This window comes from Nerophis ophidion, linkage group LG02, assembly GCF_033978795.1.
Source record: "Nerophis ophidion isolate RoL-2023_Sa linkage group LG02, RoL_Noph_v1.0, whole genome shotgun sequence".
Classification (NCBI taxonomy): Eukaryota; Metazoa; Chordata; class Actinopteri; order Syngnathiformes; family Syngnathidae; genus Nerophis; species Nerophis ophidion.
This window is the reverse complement of record NC_084612.1, coordinates 76313913-76333772: the sequence shown is the minus strand read 5'-3', so window position 1 is coordinate 76333772 and position 19860 is coordinate 76313913. Positions and strand designations below refer to the sequence as shown.

General features: G+C 42.2%; 1 protein-coding gene across 2 annotated transcripts; it reads left to right on the top strand.

Moving 5' to 3' along the window:
* The first annotated feature begins 505 nt into the window (after positions 1-505).
* On the top strand, positions 506-18648 carry atp6ap1la (ATPase H+ transporting accessory protein 1 like a). Of its 2 annotated transcripts, XM_061891525.1 has the most exons (8): positions 506-851; positions 6599-6621; positions 6689-6720; positions 9167-9235; positions 11627-11781; positions 11856-11906; positions 16247-16484; positions 16559-18648. In XM_061891525.1, exons 1-8 carry the CDS (start codon positions 751-753, stop codon positions 16814-16816), a joined length of 927 nt encoding a protein of 308 aa, XP_061747509.1. In that variant the 5' UTR covers positions 506-750; the 3' UTR covers positions 16817-18648. The 2 variants fall into 2 exon arrangements, with proteins under 2 accessions (XP_061747509.1, XP_061747510.1); XM_061891526.1 differs by lacking the exon at positions 9167-9235.
* The last annotated feature ends 1212 nt before the right edge of the window (positions 18649-19860 follow it).

The following is a 19860-nucleotide window of genomic DNA, read 5'->3' as shown; positions in this document are numbered from 1 at the left end:
AAATGAGAAAATAGACATTAAAAACAAAGAGAAGTAACTAAGATAGAAGGTATCAGGTAATAGACAGATATCATTAAGGGTTGGAATTGGGGGTTAAATCACAAAAAATGATTCCCGGGCGCGGCCAGCGCTGCTGCTCACTGCTCCCCTCACCTCCTAGGGGGTGATCAAGAGTGATGGGTCAAATGCAGAGAATAACTTCGCCACATCTAGTGTGTGTGTGTGTGTGTGTGTGTGTGTGTGTGTGTGTGTGTGTGTGTGTAAGTGACAATCACTTTAACTTACATTTTGCCAATATGAATTCTGACTACATTTTGCTACGTGCGTCCATCCATCCATTTTCTACTGCTTATTCCCTTTCGGGGTCGCGGGGGGTGCTGGCGCCTATCTCAGCTACAATCCGGCGGAAGGCAGGGTACACCCTGGACAAGTCGCCCCCTCATCGCAGGGCCAACACAGATAGACAGACTACGTGCGTGAATATTTAATTTGAATTAGATTTTCTTTTAAACCGAACGCATGTGTTGTTGATGGCATGTTGTTTATGAATGAAAGGACATGCAGCGAGTGTGAGTGTGTGACCTCCACATGCAACTGAGCGCCGGGCGGGGCTATCTGAGCCCATCTTTGCCGTGATTGGTCGATTCCTGAGTCCGTCAGCGGGGGGGGCTGCATGGAGTGGATTGATTGAAGTAGATTAGGGGAGAGAGCGGGCAGGGGGAGATTGTCCTGGCATCACACTATTCAGTGATGGCTGTCAAATATCCCAAACATTGCTGCATCCTCCTCTTCTCTCTCCTCTCCTTTCATCCACCGTCGTCTTCCAGCCTTGACCCGCAGCAGTCTGACAGGTAGGTGGAGGACGTAGTCGGTGGACACATGTGCTTGGCTTCCAGGAGGGTGGGGGTTATTACTGCAGACCTCGCCTGAGACTAATCTTTGCCCTTTGACATAGCCGGCAGCAAGTATCTGACCTGGCAGGCTATCTGACTGATTGAAGGCTGCGTGAAAAGACTGATTTGGGTCATTTTGATGCTTCATGGCTTAAGTTAACATGGTCGGTCTCCTCCGTCTCCTGTGATGTACATCTTTAGGGTATTATGGCATTTATCTACAACAGACTTGGGCAAATTAAGGCCCGGGGGCCACGTGCGGCCCGGCAAATATTTCAATCTGGACCGCCGGACATTCCTAAATAATTTTTTTTAGATATTTAAGATGGAAAGTGTAGCTGCCATTATGATGAAGTGAATTGAAGTGAATTATATTTATATAGCGCTTTTCTTTAGTGACTCAAAGCGCTTTACATAGTGAAACCCAATATCTAAGTTACATTTAAAGCAGTGTGGGTGGCACTGGGAGCAGGTGGGTAAAGTGTCTTGCCCAAGGACACAACGGCAGTGACTAGGATGGCGGAAGCGGGATTCGAACCTGCAACCCTCAAGTTGCTGGCACGGCCACTCTACCAACCGAGCTATACCGCCCCATGATGTGCAGTGATGTTTTTAAAGGACCATAAGTCTTGAACTATACAAAGGATTTCAATGGTTGGAATCTGCATCTTTTGCATAATATACGACAAACCCCGTTTCCATATGAGTTGGGAAATTGTGTTAGATGTAAATATAAACAGAATACAATGATTTGCAAATCCTTTTCAAGCCATATTCAGTTGAATGCACTACAAAGACAAGATATTTGATGTTCAAACTCGTAATTTTTTTTTTTTTACAAATAAAAATTAACTTACAATTTCATGGCTGCAACACGTGCCAAAGTAGTTGGGAAAGGGCATGTTCACCACTGTGTTACATCACCTTTTCTTTTAACAACACTCAATAAACGTTTGGGAACTGAGGAAACTAATTGTTGAAGCTTTCCCATTCTTGTTTTATGTAGAGCTTCAGTCATTCAACAGTCCGGGGTCTCCGCTGTCGTATTTTACGCTTCATAATGCACCACACATTTTCCATGGGAGACAGGTCTGGACTGCAGGCGGGCCAGGAAAGTACCCCGCACTCTTTTACTACGAAGCCACGCTGTTGTAACACGTGCTGAATGTGGCTTGGCATTGTCTTGCTGAAATAAGCAGGGGCGCCCATGAAAAAGACGGCGCTTAGATGGCAGCATATGTTGTTCCAAAACCTGTATGTACCATTCAGCATTAATGGTGCCTTCACAGATGTGTAAGTTACCCATGCCTTGGGCACTAATGCACCCCCATACCATCACACATGCTGGCTTTCGAACTTTGCGTCTTTAACAGTCTGGATGGTTCGATTCCCCTTTGGTCGGGATGACACGACATTCAACTGAATATGGGTTGAAAATGATTTGCAAATCATTGTATTCTGTTTATATTTACATCTAACACAATTTCCCAACTCATATGGAAACAGGGTTTGTAGTTACTATAGTAATTAATTAGTTACTATGGTAATCCAAGTCATAGCAGCTGAGACGAGGCACGCAAGCAGTGTAAGTGGGGAGCGTTTCCACAGTGTCAGCCTGAAATGTGGGTGTCAGGGACGGACGTGGAAGGAGATTTTCACAAAAAAGTTCGAAAACTTAGTGATATATCAGATTATATATTGTATTTTTACCCTTTGCGTTCATATTTCGCTGTTTGTCGCATTCTTGTCGCATTTTTGTCGCGTTTTGCTTGATTGTAATATATGTCGATCGAGAGGGGGTGTGACATTCATATGTTCATATTGACATATGTTCATATTTCAATATTCAGTGTTTTATTGTTCGTAGAAAAAAAAAAAAAATCCATTCTGTTTTTTAAGGCGGTCCGTCAAAACATTTTTTAGCATTCAATCAGACATTAGTGGGAGGTTTTTTTTTTGTGTACCGGCCCTCAGACACATTTCTTTCTCTAAATTTGGCCCACGGTCAAAATAATTGCCCAGGCCTGATATACACTAAATACGCATGTTTGTGTGTGTGTGTGTGTATATATATATTTATATATACATATCTATATAATAGATATTGTATATATTTTGTATGTATATACAGTAAATATGCATGTATGTGTATATATCTATATATATGTATGTGTGTATATATGTATACGCATATGTATATGTATACATATATATGTATACGTATATGTATGTATATGTATTCGTATATACATATATATATATATATATATATATATATATATATATATACAATATATATTTGATATATATTGTATGTATGTACAGTAAATACGCATGTATGTGTATATATATATATATGTGTGTGTGTGTATATATATATATATACAGTATATGTATACATATATATATATATGCATACATATATATATAATACATATATGTATATATATGTATACATATATATGTATATATATATACGGTATATATACACATATATACATATATATATACAGTATATATACACATATATACATATATATACAGTATATTTATACAGTATATATATATATATATATATATATGTATGTGTGTGTGTATGCATATCTATATATATATATTGGATATATATTGTATGTATGTACAGTAAATACGCATGTATGTGTATATATATATATGTGTGTGTGTGTATATATATGTATACATACATATATAAATATATATATGTATATATGTATACATACATATATATAAATATATATATGTATATATGTATATATATATACAGTATATATATATATATATATATATATATATATATAGTTACACACACATTGTAAAATGTACAGCTGTTGCTTAAGCTAAAGCCGCTCTTGTCAGCAGTCCTTTTTTCCCCCCGCTCACTCATTTCTTTCTGGATCAGTGTTTCTGTTACGTTTCAGTGTAGCCGTTGTCGGTCGGGACCCCAGGATGCAGAGGCAGCGGGCGAAGTGCAAGTGAAAACCCTTTCATTAGGGAAAACAAAACGGAAATAGTGCAGCACAGAAGTGCACAAGAAGCGTTGGGAAAGCATATGGAGCACCTCCAGTACAGTGCAAGACAAAGTAAAAAGCACCCTGATTAGTAGCTAGGGACAGGTGTGTCCTGATTGCCAATCAGGGGGCAGATGAGAGAAGTGGTGGAGGTAAACAGGAAGAGGAAACAAAAATAAGAGCTGTTGACAGGAAATAATACATAAAGTAACAATAAAGTCCAATTTGTCAGCTGAGATGACATTTTATTTAGACTTCAGCTTTACAGATGTCATGCCTGCTGTGTTAGATCATATTCCAGCGGAACTGAGCAAAATTGAAGTACAATATTTTGCAGAAGAATACTGCTGACTCTTCATTCTCAGCCCTTTCATTTGAGCGTCCGATCTTGGATATTAGCTTGATGGTTTTGGCCACATTGAAGGTGCTCATGCATGTAGTCGAGATGCACGCAAGTCCTGATTAATTATGTTTTTGGCTCTGGAGAAAAAACAATAATGTGACAACAGATTTGATTGGAGGCCTCTGTTGTGGGACAAACAAAATACTGACATTGGATTTTAGCTCTCGCTCGTATTTACTTTGTGCAGCTGTCGAACGCAGCAGAAGCTACGAAATCTCCTCTTGGCCAAAAGCCTCCCGTGTGTGTGTGTGTGTGTGTGCGTGCGTGTGTGTGCGTGCGTGTGTGCGTGCGTGTGTGTGTGTGTGTGTGTGTGTGTGTTTACCATCATGCAATCCCACATTCTGCAATGCCTTGACCCAGTACACCCTTTTTGGCTGTGGAACAAGAAGGATTTGTGTTTATTATTTATTATGGCACCAATTTATTCTTTTATGAGAGAAACACACTCTTGTTCAATAGGCCAAGAGTGTAGATTTGCATCATTGTAAAACTACACAAGTACAAAACCCAAAAACATAAGCTGGGACGTTGTGTAAATGGTAAATAAAAACAAAATAGAGACCCCGTTTCCATATGAGTTGGGAAATTGTGTTAAATGTAAATATAAACGGAATACAATGATTTGCAAATCCTTTTCAACCCATATTCAGTTGAATATGCTACAAAGACAAGATATTTGATGTTCAAACTCATAACCTTTGTTTTTTTTGCAAATAATAATTAACTTAGAATTTCATGGCTGCAACACGTGCCAAAGTAGTTGGGAAAGGGCATGTTCACCACTGTGTTACATCACCTTTTCTTTTAACAACACTCAATAAACGTTTGGGAACTGAGGAAACTAATTGTTGAAGCTTTGAAAGTGGAATTCTTTACCATTCTTGCTTGATGTACAGCTTAAGTTGTTCAACAGTCCGGGGTCTTGTTGTCGTATTTTATGCTTCATTATGCGCCACACATTTTCCATGGGAGACATGTCTGGACTGCAGGTGGGCCAGGAAAGTACCCGCACTCTTTTACTATAAAGCCACGCTGTTGTAACACGTGGCTTGGCATTGTCTTGCTGGAATAAGCAGGGGCGTCCATGATAACGTTGCTTGGATGACAACATATGTTGCTCCAAAACCTGTACGGACCATTCAGCATTAATGGTGCCTTCACAGATGTGTAAGTTACCCATGCCTTGGGCACTAATGCACCCCCATACCATCACAGATGCTGGCTTTTGAACTTTGCACCTATAAAGATCCGGATGGTTACTTTCCTCTTTGTTCCAGAGGACACCACGTCCTCTGTTTCATAATATAATTTGAAATGTGGACTCGTCAGACCACAGAACACTTTTCCATTTTGCATCAGTCCATCTTAGATTAGCTCGGGCCCAGCGAATCCGGTGGCCTTCCTGGGTGTTGTTGATAAATGACTTTTGCTTTGCATAGTAGAGTTTTAACTTACACTTACAGATGTAGCGACCAGCTGTAGTTACTGACAGTGGTTTTATTAAGTGTTCCTGAGCCCATGTGGTGATATCCTTTACACACTGATGTCGGTTTTTGATGCAGTACCGCCTGAGGGATTAAAGGTCCGTAATATCATGGCTTACGTGCAGTGATTTCTCCAGATTCTCTGAACCTTTTGATGATTTTACGGACCGTAGATGGTAAAATCCCTAAATTCCTTGCAATAGCTCGTTGAGAAATGTTGTTCTAAAATTGTTCGACAATTTGCTTACAAATTGGTGACCCTCACCCCATCCTTGTTTGTGAATTACTTAGCATTTCATGGAAGCTGCTTTTATACCCAATCATGGCACCCACCTGTTCCCAATTACCCTGCACACCTGTGGGATGTTCCAAATAAGTGTTTGATGAGCATTCCTCAACTTTATCAGTATTTATTGCCACCTTTCCCAACTTCCTTGTCACGTGTTGCTGGCATCAAATTCTAAAGTTAATGATTATTTGCAACAAAAAAATTAAGTTTATCAGTTTGAACATCAAATATGTTGTCTTTGTAGCATATTCAACTGAATATGGGTTGAAAATGATTTGCAACTCATTGTTTTCCGTTTATGTCTACATCTAACACAATTTACCAACTCATATGGAAACGGGGTTTGTACTTGTAATCTAAACAGTCAGCTGGGAAAAACTGATTTCGGAAAAAAAATCGAAATAAGCCTGCAGTGGAACGGTAGTCTTAAGTCACTTTATGGGAATGTTGAGGAAAAATAATCAGCATTTATTAATCCTGAACTCAACTTTTTCTTCCAGTGGTGCTTCACCTCCTGACCATGGTGAGTACAATATACTCCTAAGTATTCATCATCAGTCAAATTGAGTTTCAATGAGTTGTTTCCACAGATGCGGAAGAAGTGGTTACAAAAGGACTGCAGGTAGGTTTATATTACATTTCCATTTTACAACAATCTAAGTCAGGGGTCTCCAAAGTGCGGCCTGCAGCTCAATTTTAATTGGCCAGCAATTCTGTAGAAAAACTAAACAGGTCCCAATTTAGAACAAAAAACAATGAAAAATTAAACAGGATCAAATGCCCCAAAAATGGGACTTGAAAAACCAAAATGTCTGACAACCTGAGCGTCTTACTGTAAACAGTCTTTGATGATTTCCGTGTGTCCTGTCATGATGAAAAAGTGTACACATTTCTTGTGTGACATGATTAGGTTTGCAAAATTCCGGGTATATTCAAAGTTGGAAACTTTCCACGGGAATTAATGGGAAATTAATCCATCCATCCATTTTCTACCGCTTATTAAATTAATGACAATAAAAATTTAATGCAAATGCTAGATCTTGCAGCTAAGTTATTAGCTAAAACAACCTGATTTAATATATGATATATGAAGATATGGGGTATCGGACTGTCTTATTGTGGCGGTCCGCTCCCTGTATGATCAGTGCCAGAGCTTGGTCCGCATTGCTGGCAGTAAGTCGAACACATTTCCAGTGAGGGTTGGACTCCGCCAAGGCTGTCCTTTGTCACCCATTCTGTTCATAACTTTTATGGACAGAATTTCTAGGCGCAGTCAAGGCATTGAGGGGTTCCGGTTTGGTGACCGCAGGATTAGGTCTCTGCTTTTTGCAGATGATGTGGTCCTGATGGCTTCATCTGACCGGGATCTTCAGCTCTCACTGGATCGGTTTGCAGCCGAGCGTGAAGCGACCGGAATGAGAATCAGCACCTCCAAGTCCGAGTCCATGGTTCTCGCCCGGAAAAGGGTGGAGTGCCATCTCCAGGTTTGGGAGGAGACCCTGCCCCAAGTGGAGGAGTTCAAGTACCTAGGAGTCTTGTTCACGAGTGGGGGAAGAGTGGATCGTTAGATCGACAGGCGGATCGGTGCGGCGTCTTCAGTAATGCGGAGGTTGTATCGATCCGTTGTGGTGAAGAAGGAGCTGAGCCGGAAGGCAAAGCTCTCAATTTACCGGTCGATCTACGTTCCCATCCTCACCTATGGTCATGAGCTTTGGGTCATGACGGAAAGGATAAGATCACGGGTACAAGCGGCCCAAATGAGTTTCCTCCGCCGTGTGGCGGGTCTCTCCCTTAGAGATAGGGTCAGAAGCTCTGCCATCCGGGGGGAACTCAAAGTAAAGCCGCTGCTCCTCCACATGGAGAGGAGCCAGATGAGGTGGTTCGGGCATCTGATCAGGATGCCACCCAAACGCCTCCCTAGGAGATGCTTAGGGCACGTCCAACAGGTAGGAGGACACGTTGGGAAGACTATGTCTCCCGGCTGGCCTGGGAACGCCTCGGGATCCCCCGGGAAGAGCTAGACGAAGTGGCTGGGGAGAGGGAAGTCTGGGCTTCCCTGCTTAGGCTGCTGCCCCCACGACCCGACCTCGGATAAGCGGAAGAAGATGGATGGATGGAACCTGATTTAATGCAAATTCAGTTGAAATTCACTGTATTGTGCAATCTACTAATAAAAGTTTCAATCAATCAATCAATCATGCATATGTGACTATAACATCAACGGCTTTTAGAAAGTGCAGTGCACAACTGTAAATATACTCCTCCCCTTTTAACCACGCCCCCAACCACGCCCCAAATGGTAAATGGGTTGTACTTGTATAGCGCTTTTCTACCCCTTTGACAGTATTTCCACATTCACCCATTCACACACATTCACACACTGAAGGTGGGAGCTGCCATGCAAGGCGCCAACCAGCACCCATCAGGAGCAAGGGTGAAGTGTCTTGCTCAAGGACACAATGGACATGACTATGATGGTAGAAGGTGGGGATTTAACCAGTAACCCACAGATTGCTGGCACAGCCACAGAACCAACTTCGCCACGCCGTCCCCTACCATGGAGAATAGCTATTGCCGCTTCAGATACAAACACAGAAAGGTAATATACACTCACAATACTTGATTTATTTTGGTAAAAGCAAATGGGACCAAAAAGTATTTAATAACAACTTTATCAAATAGTTTTTGGACCCATTTATCATATCATAATATCATTCCGATCATAACTCCCTTTTTTCCACCTGTAACTCTAATGTGCAACCTAAATCAACAATGACTAGAGCTGCACATGTGAATTTAAGTTAAAAAGAAAACAATGAAGAAGAAAAATAAGTATGTATGCCTCACCTGGTGTTTAGTTCACCACACGTCACTTCCAAATTAAGAGCACAGGAAATCTAACGTCTCAAAACTGCGTCAAAATAAGATAAGACTAAAACACTTTCTGACTGTGGCCCTCGCTGGAAAATGTTTGGACACCTCTGATGTAAATAAATGTTCATTTCAACCATGCACAATAAGACCTTTTTAAAAAAAAAGCTACCTTTGACTCCTTGTCGCCTGTTTAGTCTGCCGATGCACCGCGGAGGAAGTTACTTCAGACGTCCGGAGCTGCCGTTCCTTTCCCGCCCCTCAAGGTTGTGGTATCTCCAGAAGGAATAATGACCTCTGCCAGGGGCAAAATGTGACACTTTTTAAGTTTGTTTTTTTGGGAGGTGCAGATGCAAAATGAATCATTGATAAAGGATTTGTTTTTCCAATCGGTTTGTTGCGGTCTTCTTACATGAGGCCAATTAGCTGCCTGATCCAACAGATGGCGCTATTGGTGATAATTCAATTGAACGAGTCCAAAAGGAATAAGTATGGTACGGTTAGACCATGGGTTCACCCTTGGTGGAGGTTTGCACTTTACAGAATTCTATTCAACTTGGGGAATGTTTCCAAAATGACTTGCACTATATTGCCAAAAGTATTTGGCCACCTGTCTTGACTCACATATGAACTTGAAGTGCGACCCCCTTCCTAACCCATATAGGGGTCAATATGATGTGGTTCCACCTTTTGCAGCTATTACAGCTTCAACTCTTCTGGGAAGGCTGTCCACAAGGTTGTGGAGTGTGTTTATAGGAATTTTCCACCATTCTTCCAAAAGCGCATTGGTGAGGTCACACACTGATTTTGGTCTAAAACGCCTGGCTCTCAGGCTCCATTCTAATTCATCCCAAAGGTGTTCGATTGGGTTCAGGTCAGGACTTTGTGCAGGCCAGTCAAGTTCATCCACACTAGACTCTGTCATCCATGTTGCACTGTCATGTTGGAAGAGGACGGGGCCCGCCCCAAACTGTTCCCACAAAGTTGGGGGCATGGAATTGTCCAAAAGGTTTTGGTATCCTGGAGCATTCAAAGTTCCTTTCACTGGAACTGAGGGGCGTAGCCCAACTCCTGAAAACAAACCCAACACCATGATTCCTCCCCCAACAAATTTCACACTCGGCACAATGCAGTCCGAAATGTACCTCCAAACCCCGATTCGTCAGAAAGTCGGCGACCTCTTTACACTATGCGCTTCAAATCCACTGACCCCTCTCTGTCAGTTTACATGGCCTTACCACTTCGTGGTTGAGTTGCTGTTGTTCCCAAACTCTTCCTTTTTCTTATAATCAAGCCGACAGTGTTACGGCGCACGTGCAGTCTGCTTCTCCCTCCTCTGCGGGAGCACCTTGAGGCTCCCAGACATGCCCCCGCTCACGCTGAGCTCAGCACGCCCACATAGCAACAAGCCTGCAGACGATCAGCAATCTGCACACTTGAGACTGATGAGGTAGAGCTGGATGAAGGACCAGTGGACCCAGGATCCAGAAGGGAACTTAGTTTCTCTACGGTGAACGGTAAGCGACAAGCTTCATGCTCTCTCCTGGTTTCCTCTCCGTGGCTGGACTTATCCCCTGTCTTCTCCCGTGTGCCCGCAGTGTTTCCTTCTGTCGCATTGGTTTCGAGCTGTGCGTCTCGCTCCCTTGGACTTCCCCGACTGGATATCGACTGCCTTCCTGGATCTCGAACCCCTGGCATTGACTTGGACTCTGACGCTTCTCTTACGCCCTGATCAAATGCCTGTCCCATGGACTTCCCTGTTCCTTCGCTCTCATCAACATTTGTTGATGTGTTTAGCTATCAACACAGATGTTCTTACACCACACACTCTTGTATTTTGGTCACACACTCCATTCTATAGCTTAGTAGTATTGTTTATATATATATATATATATATATATATATATATATATATATATATTATTGAACATTAATACTCTCTGGTGTCTGTTGCCGTCATCTCTCCTCCTCAGCAAACATAACAGACAGTTGACTTTGGAATAGTTATGAGCGAGGAAACTTAGTGCGTCTGCCTCACAATACAAAAGTCCTGAGTAGTCCTGGGTTCAATCCCGGGTTCTGTATCTTTCTGTGTGGAGTTTGCATGTTCTCCCCGTGACTGCGTGGGTTCCCTCCGGGTACTCCGGCTTCCTCCCACTTCCAAAGACATGCACCTGGGGATAGGTTGATTGGCAACACTAAATTGGCCCTAGTGTGTGAATGTTGTCTGTCTATCTGTGTTGGCCCTGGGATGAGGTGGCGACTTGTCCAGGGAGTACCCCGCCTTCCGCCCGATTGTAGCTGAGATAGGCACCAGCGACCCCAAAGGGAAAACATTAACATCCTCTGGTGTTTGTTGCCGTCATCTCTCCTCAGCGAACATAACAGACAGTTGACTTTGGAATATCTATGAGCGAGGAAATTTCCCGACTGGTTTTGTTGCACAGGTGGCATCCTATGACAGTTCCACGCTGGAAATCACTGAGAGCGGCCCGTTCTTTCACAAATGTTTGTAGAAACAGTCTCCATGCCTAAGTGCTTGATTGTACACACCTGTGTTCTCATCATTTGGATGGGCGGCCAAATGCTTTTGGCAATGTTGTGTATTTTCTGACCGATTGGTCAATGCATTTAATCAATAACTTGGGCTCCTGCAGGTGTTGTCTAACGGGAAGACGTGCATCATGCTCCAGGCCAGGAAGTTGTCTCTGCGCTACGAGAGACAGAAGCAGGTGGACCTGACCGAGCGAGCGTTTTCTCCTCACAAGGCCGTGGACACAACTCAGTCCGTGTGCCGCCAGGACAAAGCCACGTACGTCTGGCGTGCAGCATTAGCAGTTCCTCTGATCCGGTCCGACACTTTATCAGTTTTTCTGTCTTCACCAGGCTGGTCATGAAGTTTGGAGATGTGGAGGACTTGAAAGGCCTTTCCATCAGGTAAAGACTGATCCGTCAGTCACAACTACTTCAGTCTTGAATTTTTTCACGGACAAGACAAAGTGAAGGTCCCTTAAGTATTAATTTGAGACCCCAAGCAACATGGGATTACAAAAGAGAAAGTTAACGCTGCTACACAAAGAAAGAAAGTGTCATAGCTTGGACCATGACTTGGAGATAGTTTGTTTTTTCAACGCAAAGGGAAATTGGCACGAGCCAGACGTGAATGTGACTACATTTTCATTTATATACTGACCAAAAGGCAAACAAAGGAAGCAAAACAAAAGGCGCGCACGAGGGCGGAGAACAAACTTGACTAGACAACAAAAACTAGCACTATGGCATGACTATAGAAACAAACAAACAAAAACTCAACAACTGTGAAATAACTGTCAGGTTCAAACACTGTTGACATCTATTAAACAAGACAAAAAGGCAAAGAATCAAACAGAGACAGACTTAAATTTGGACTCAGATCTGAGGAGAGACATGGCCTCTGTACACCTTGCACAGTTCCTTCACCAAGCACTGACGAAAAGGTTTTCGTCTCCTCTTTTATTTAGATATTCAATGTTTACGCAACAACACATGTCAAAACAGGAATGGGGAGCATACACACTGTCACTGTTGTCGGTCACATTGAAGACAAAAGAAGACGATGCCTCGGGTCCGGGCTCGTCCTGGTCTCAGCAAAACAGGAATGGGGAGTATATAAACAGTCATTGTTTTCGGTCACATTGAAGACAAAAGAAAGACGATGCCTCGGGCTTGGGCTCGTCCTGGTTTCAGATTCGGCAAAACAGGAATGGGCAGTATATAAACAGTCATTGTTTTCGGTCACATTGAAGACAAAAGAAAGACGATGCCTCGGGCCCGAGCTCCTCCTGGTCTCGGCTTCGGCAGGTCTTTGAGGACAAAAGAAAACCCCTCTCGTCGCATTCCAATGTACACAGCGGAATACCCCAAGACCTTGCTTGGTTGAAGAAGGACAGCTCTCAACTACTCAATTAAATAAAAGAGATCTGAAAGTTTTTTGATAATTCACACACAATTTACACAATTTTTCTAACAATAACAAAACTCCAAAACTTATGTGGCATGAGCGGGAGGGAAACTAGGCAAGGCATGGCATGAAAGGAGTTGAGGGATACGAAGTTGCCAGGCAGACTACCTGGAAACTGTGGCTTTAATAATACAAGTGATCATTACAAACAGGTGTGAGGGCTGAGGACAAGGGCGTGACTTGAAAATTAATGAGTAGGCATGGAAACAAAGCAAACAAGGAAGTGACAAAGCAGGAAACAAGTGTCCAAAAAATAGAAGAAAACATGATTTCATGGGCGTGACAGAAAGATAGGTGTTAGTCTTGAGTTGCGGGTTCATGTGTGGGTCGTTCTCCCAAGTTGCAGCAGGAACTCAGGAGGCAAAGTGCAGGTAAGAATATGACTTATTGTCCATGAATCACGAAAATGACAAAATCCAAACAAGGGGATCACACGGGGAGAAAAGGAATTAGCTAGCGCGAAAGCTTAGTATATTTTGAAATTTGATGCCTGCAACATGTTTCGAAAAAAGCTGGCACAAGTGGCAAAAAAGACTGAGAAAGGGGAGGAATGCTTATCAAACACTTATTTGGAACATCCCACAGGTCCAGATCCACTATGGACTGGACTTTCACACTATTATGTTGGATCCACTATGGACTGGACTCTCACTATTATGTTAGATCCACTATGGACTGGACTCTCACTATTATGTTAGATTCACTATGGACTGGACTCTCTCACTATTATGTTAGATCCACTATGGACTAGACTCTCACTATTATGTTAGATCCACTATGGACTGGACTCTCACTATTATGTTAGATCCACTATGGACTGGACTCTCACTATTATGTTAGATCCACTATGGACTGGACTCTCACACTATTATGTTAGATCCACTATGGACTGGACTCTCACTATTATGTTAGATCCACTATGGACTGGACTCTCACTATTATGTTAGATTCACTATGGACTGGACTCTCTCACTATTATGTTAGATCCACTATGGACTGGACTCTCACTATTATGTTAGATCCACTATGGACTGGACTCTCACACTATTATGTTAGATCCACTATGGACTGGACTCTCACACTGTTATGTTAGATCCACTATGGACTGGACTCTCACTATTATGTTAAATTCACTATGGACTGGACACTCAAAATATTATGCTAGACCCACTATGGACTGGACTCTCACTATTATGTTAGATCCACTATGGACTGGACTCTCACTATTTTGTTAGATCCACTATGGACTGGACTCTCACTGTTATGTTAGATCCACTATGGACTGGACTCTCACTATTATGTTGGATTCACTATGGACTGGACCCTCACTATTATGTTATATCCACTATGGACTGGACTCTCACTATTATGTTAGATCCACTATGGACTGGACTTTTACAATATTATGTTAGATCCACTATGGACTGGACTCTCACTATTATGTTAGATCCACTATGGACTGGACTCTCACTATTATGTTAGATCCACTATGGACTGGACTATCACACTATTATGTTAGATCCACTATGGACTGGACTCTCACACTATTATGTTATTTCCACTATGGACTGGACTCTCACACTATTATGTTAGATCCACTATGGACTGGACTCTCACTATTATGTTAGATCCACTATGGACTGGACTCCCTCACTATTATGTTCGATCCACTATGGACTGGACTCTCACTATTATGTTAGATCCACTATGGACTGGACTCTCTCCCTATTATGTTAGATCCACAATGGACTGCACTCTCACACTATTATGTTTATCCACTATGGACTGGACTCTCACACTATTATGTTAGATCCACTATGGACTGGACTCTCACACTGTTATGTTAGATCCACTATGGACTGGACTCTCACTATTATGTTAGATCCACTATGGACTGAACTCTCACATTATTGTGTTAGATCCACTATAGACTGGACTCTCACTATTATGTTAGATCCACTATGGACTGGACTCCCACTATTATGTTAGATTCACTATGGACTGGACTCTCACTATTATGTTAGATCCACTATGGACTGGACTCTCACTATTATGTTAGATCCACTATGGACTGGACTCTCACTATTATGTTAGATCCACTATGGACTGGACTCTCACTATTATGTTAGATCCACTATGGACTGGACTCTCACTACTATGTTAGATCCACTATGGACTGGACTCTCACTATTATGTTAAATTCACCATGGACTGGACATTCAAAATATTATGCTAGACCCACTATGGACTGGACTCTCACTATTATGTTAGATCCACTATGGACTGGACTCTCACACTATTATGTTAGATCCACTATGGACTGGACTCTTACTATTATGTTAGATCTACTATGGACTGGACTCTCACACTCTTATGTTAGATCCACTATGGACTGGACTCTCACTATTATGTTAGATCCACTATGGACTGGACTCTCACTATTATGTTAGATCCACTATGGACTGAACTCTCACACTCTTATGTTAGATCCACTATGGACTGGACTCTCACTATTATGTTAGATCCACTATGGACTGGACTCTCACTATTATGTTAGATCCACTATGGACTGAACTCTCACACTCTTATGTTAGATCCACTATGGACTGGACTCTCACTATTATGTTAGATCCACTATGGACTGGACTCTCACTATTATGTTAGATCCACTATGGACTGGACTCTCACACTATTATGTTAGATCCACTATGGACTGGACTCTCACTATTATGTTAGATCCACTATGGACTGGACTCTCGCTATTATGTTAGATCCACTATGGACTGGACTCTCACACTATTATGTTAGATCCACTACGGACTGGACTCTCACACTATTATGTTAGATCCACTATGGACTGGACTCTCACCATTATGTTAGATTCACTATGGACTGGACTCTCACTATTATGTTAGATCCACTATGGACTGGACTCTCACTATTATGTTGGATCCACTATGGACTGGACTCTCACTATTATGTTAGATTCACTAAGGACTGGACTCTCAAAATATTATGCTAGACCCACTCCACGTCCATTGCATCTAGTCTCCTCTAGAGGGGGGGTCACCCACATCTGCGGTCCTCTCCAAGGTTTCTCATAGTCATCCACATTGACTTCCCACTGGGTTGTGAGTTTTTCCTTGCCTTTGAGACACTTGTGATTTAGGGCTAAGCATTGATTGATTGATTGACATTGAATAGTCTTTTGGGGGAGTATGTTTTTCTAGTCCGTCAATACAGAAGTCTTTTGTCTCAACATGTCTTCCTCACGCAGGCTGCAGCTGTCCCACACTTTCTACGAGGCGTCAAACCAGTGGTGGTACTCCCTGGACAGCGTCTCCCTGCTCTACAACGTCTCCGAAGAGGCGGTGTTCAACGCCAGCGAGGTTTACGCCCCGTCCTCGTCCTCCTACCACTGCGTGCACGTCAGCAGCCTGGAGCGCCACAGCGCCCTGCTGCAGCCCGGCGGCCACCGCGCCCGCCGCTGGACCGTCACCTTCACCGACTTCCAGGTGACTTTCCCCTTCGCCGTCCTCACCCCCCGGGTAGAAAAAACACCGGACAGATTTAGAATCTCCGTCCTCAGATTCAGGCGTTCAACGTGACCTCGGGGAGGTTCTCTCCGGTGAGCGACTGCACCACCTTCCTGACGCCGGCCATCTTGATGGGCCTGGTCACCTCGCTCATCCTGCTGCTGGTGCTGGCCTACGCCCTGCACCTGCTGGTCCACCTCAAACACATCGAGCGCGACGACGACAGCAAGGCCGACTTCTACTTCCCGCCAGACCCGGAACAGCCCGAACGCTGCTGTGGGGAAAACCTGGCAGATAAAGTTACTCCCTAAACTTTTTAAAAGGGAAAGACAGAATACAACTTACCGTCTTTTCCGGACTACAAGGCAGTATTTTTTTCCTAAGCTTTGAACCCTGCGGCTTATACAAAGGTGCGGCTTATCTATGGATTTTTCTTCACTAACGGCTAAATCATGCCATGGATTAAGCCAGGGGTCGGCAACCCAAAATGTTGAAAGAGCCATATTGTACTAAAAATACAAAAAACTATATCTCTTTAGCCGCAAAAATTAAACGACTTATATAAGTGTTATAATGAAGGCAACACATGACTTAAGTGTCTAAATTATTTATATTACCCTACTATCAAAATGACTTAATAGGTATCAAAGGCTTCACGGTGGCAGAGGGGTTAGTGCGTCTGCCTCACAATACGAAGGTCCTGCAGTCCTGGGTTCAAATCCAGGCTCTGGATCTTTCTGTGTGGAGTTTGCATGTTCTCCCCGTGAATGCGTGGGTTCCCTCCAGGTACTCCGGCTTCCTCCCACCTCCAAAGACATGCACCTGGGGATAGGCCCCTCCCACCTCCAAAGACATGCACCTGGAGGTAGGCCCCTCCCACCTCCAAAGACATGCACCTGGGGATAGGTTGATTGGCAACACTAAATTGGCCCTAGTGTGTGAATGTGATTGTGAATGTTGTCCGTCTATCCGTGTTGGCCCTGCAATGAGGTGGCGACTTGTCCAGGGTGTACCCCACCTTGCGGCCGATTTTAGCTGAGATAGGCGCCCGCGCCCCCCGCGCCCTTAAAAAAGGGAATAAGCGGTAGAAAATGGATGGATGGAGGTATCAAAGGGATTATAACTGTGTACTTTTACTTCCATCCAGTTGGGGGCAGTAATGCTTTTTACAGTCCACTTATATATCGTCCTCACTGATTAAAATAGTGTTTTCTAAATAAAGTATTTGTTCTGCCTCTCGAATCAATAGAAAAAAGATCATTTGATAGTTAATTTGCGTCCATTGCAAAGGACATAAAACATTAAATAAACACACTGTATGATTTTTTTGAATTAATGTACTGTATTAATTAATTCCCCTAGAGGGGGGCGTAGGGGTCACCCACATCTGCGGTCCTCTCCAAGGTTTCTCATTGTCAATGAGTTTTTCCTTGCCCTGATGTGGGCTCTGAAACCGAGGATGTCGTTGTGGCTTGTGCAGCCCTTTGAGACACTTGTGATTTAGGGCTATATAAATAAACATTGATTGATTGATTGAAAATAGGTGTCAAAGGGATTATAGCTGTGTACTTTTACTTCCATCCAGTTGGGGGCAGTAATGCTTTTTACAGTCCACTTATATATCGTCCGCACTGAATAAAATAGTGTTTTCTAAATAAAGTATTTGTTCTGCCTCCCGAATCAATAGAAAAAAGATCATTTAATAGTTCATTTGCGTCCATTGCAAAGGACATAAAACATTAAATAAACACACTGTATGATTTTTTTTAAATTAATGTACTGTATTAATTAATTTCCCTAGAGGGGGGCGTAGGGGTCACCCACATCTGCGGTCCTCTCCAAGGTTTCTCATTGTCAATGAGTTTTTCCTTGCCCTGATGTGGGCTCTGAAACCGAAGATGTCGTTGTGGCTTGTGCAGCCCTTTGAGACACTTGTGATTTAGGGCTATATAAATAAACATTGATTGATTGATTGAAAATAGATGTCAAAGGAATTATAGCTGTGTACTTTTACCTCCATCCAGTTGGGGGCAGTGATGCATTTTACAATGAATTTATATGTGGCCCTCACAGATGAAATCTTGTTTTCTAAATAAAGCATTTGTTCTGCCCCTCAAATCAATAGAAAAGGTATAATTTAACAATTTATTGTTGTCCATTCACGCATAAAACATAAAATAAACACACTGTATGATTTTTTAAATTAATGCAATGTACTATATTAATAGGTCTCGAATGGATTATAGCTGTGTACTTTTACCTCCATCCAGTTGGGGGCAGTGATGCTTTTTACAATGAATTTATATGTGGCCTTCACTGATCAAAATAGTGTTTTCTAAATTAAGTATTTGTTCTGCCCCTCTAATCAATATAAAAAAAGATAATTTATTAGTTAATATTTCTCAATTGCAAAGGACATAAAAAATAAAATAAACACACTGAATGTTTTATTTTTAGTGTCCAAACTTTTTCCACAGGGGGCCGCACACGGAGAAATTGAAGCATGCGGGGGCCATTTTCATATTTTTCATTTTCAAACCATAACAAAATATATGGATTTTTTTTCTTCTAATCTTTATGGCTCCTGGGGAGCATAGAGGGTCTCAGTCACTAAAATGTTAAAAATAAATCAAATTATTATTATTAATGTTTATTTAATGTTTACAGCAGTGAATTAGCGAAGTGAATTATATTTATATAGCGCTTTTCTCTAGTGACTCAAAGCGCTTTACATAGTGAAACCTAATATCTAAGTTACATTTAAAGCTGTGTGTGTGCGCAGCGCTCATATTCATAACAGCCCGTGATGACACGCGTACACGTCATCATTACGCGACGTTTTCAAGAAAAAAGTCCCGGGAAATTTAAAATTGCAATTTAGTAAACTAAAAAGGCCGTATTGGCACGTGTTGCAATGTTAATATTTCATCATTGATATATAAACTATCAGACTGCGTGGTCGCTAGTAGTGGGTTTTAGTATCTAAGGCAGGGGTGTCAAACCCAAATACAGAGTGGGCCAAAATTTTAAACTGAACAAAGCCACGGGCCAAGGTTGAACAAATTAACCTTTTAATATGGACCCAAACAAGTTTTGCATTGAATATTGAACAAGCGAGACTTATATAACTTTATAGTGACATGCAAAATCGAGTTTCAAATAATACTAATAATTTAAAAATAGCAATGGCATATCAAATCAAATTTAAATAGAAATTGAATGCCTCTTTTCTATTTGCAGCCTTCTCAGGTAAATATCAAAATAAACTTTTCCCACAGGCTAATAAGAAATTTGTATATTGTAGTGTCCAGGAAGAGGTAGTACTGCAAGGGGTTCTGTCTATTTGTTGTGTTGT

Bases quoted from the DNA above. Each gene is read 5' to 3' on its own strand.
- atp6ap1la (XM_061891525.1), top strand. From the start codon at position 751: ATGGCTGTCAAATATCCCAAACATTGCTGCATCCTCCTCTTCTCTCTC. The intron at 6,622-6,688 runs GTGAGTACAATA...TTGTTTCCACAG, and splicing joins TGCTTCACCTCCTGACCATG to ATGCGGAAGAAGTGGTTACA. The intron at 11,782-11,855 runs GTACGTCTGGCG...TGTCTTCACCAG, and splicing joins TGCCGCCAGGACAAAGCCAC to GCTGGTCATGAAGTTTGGAG.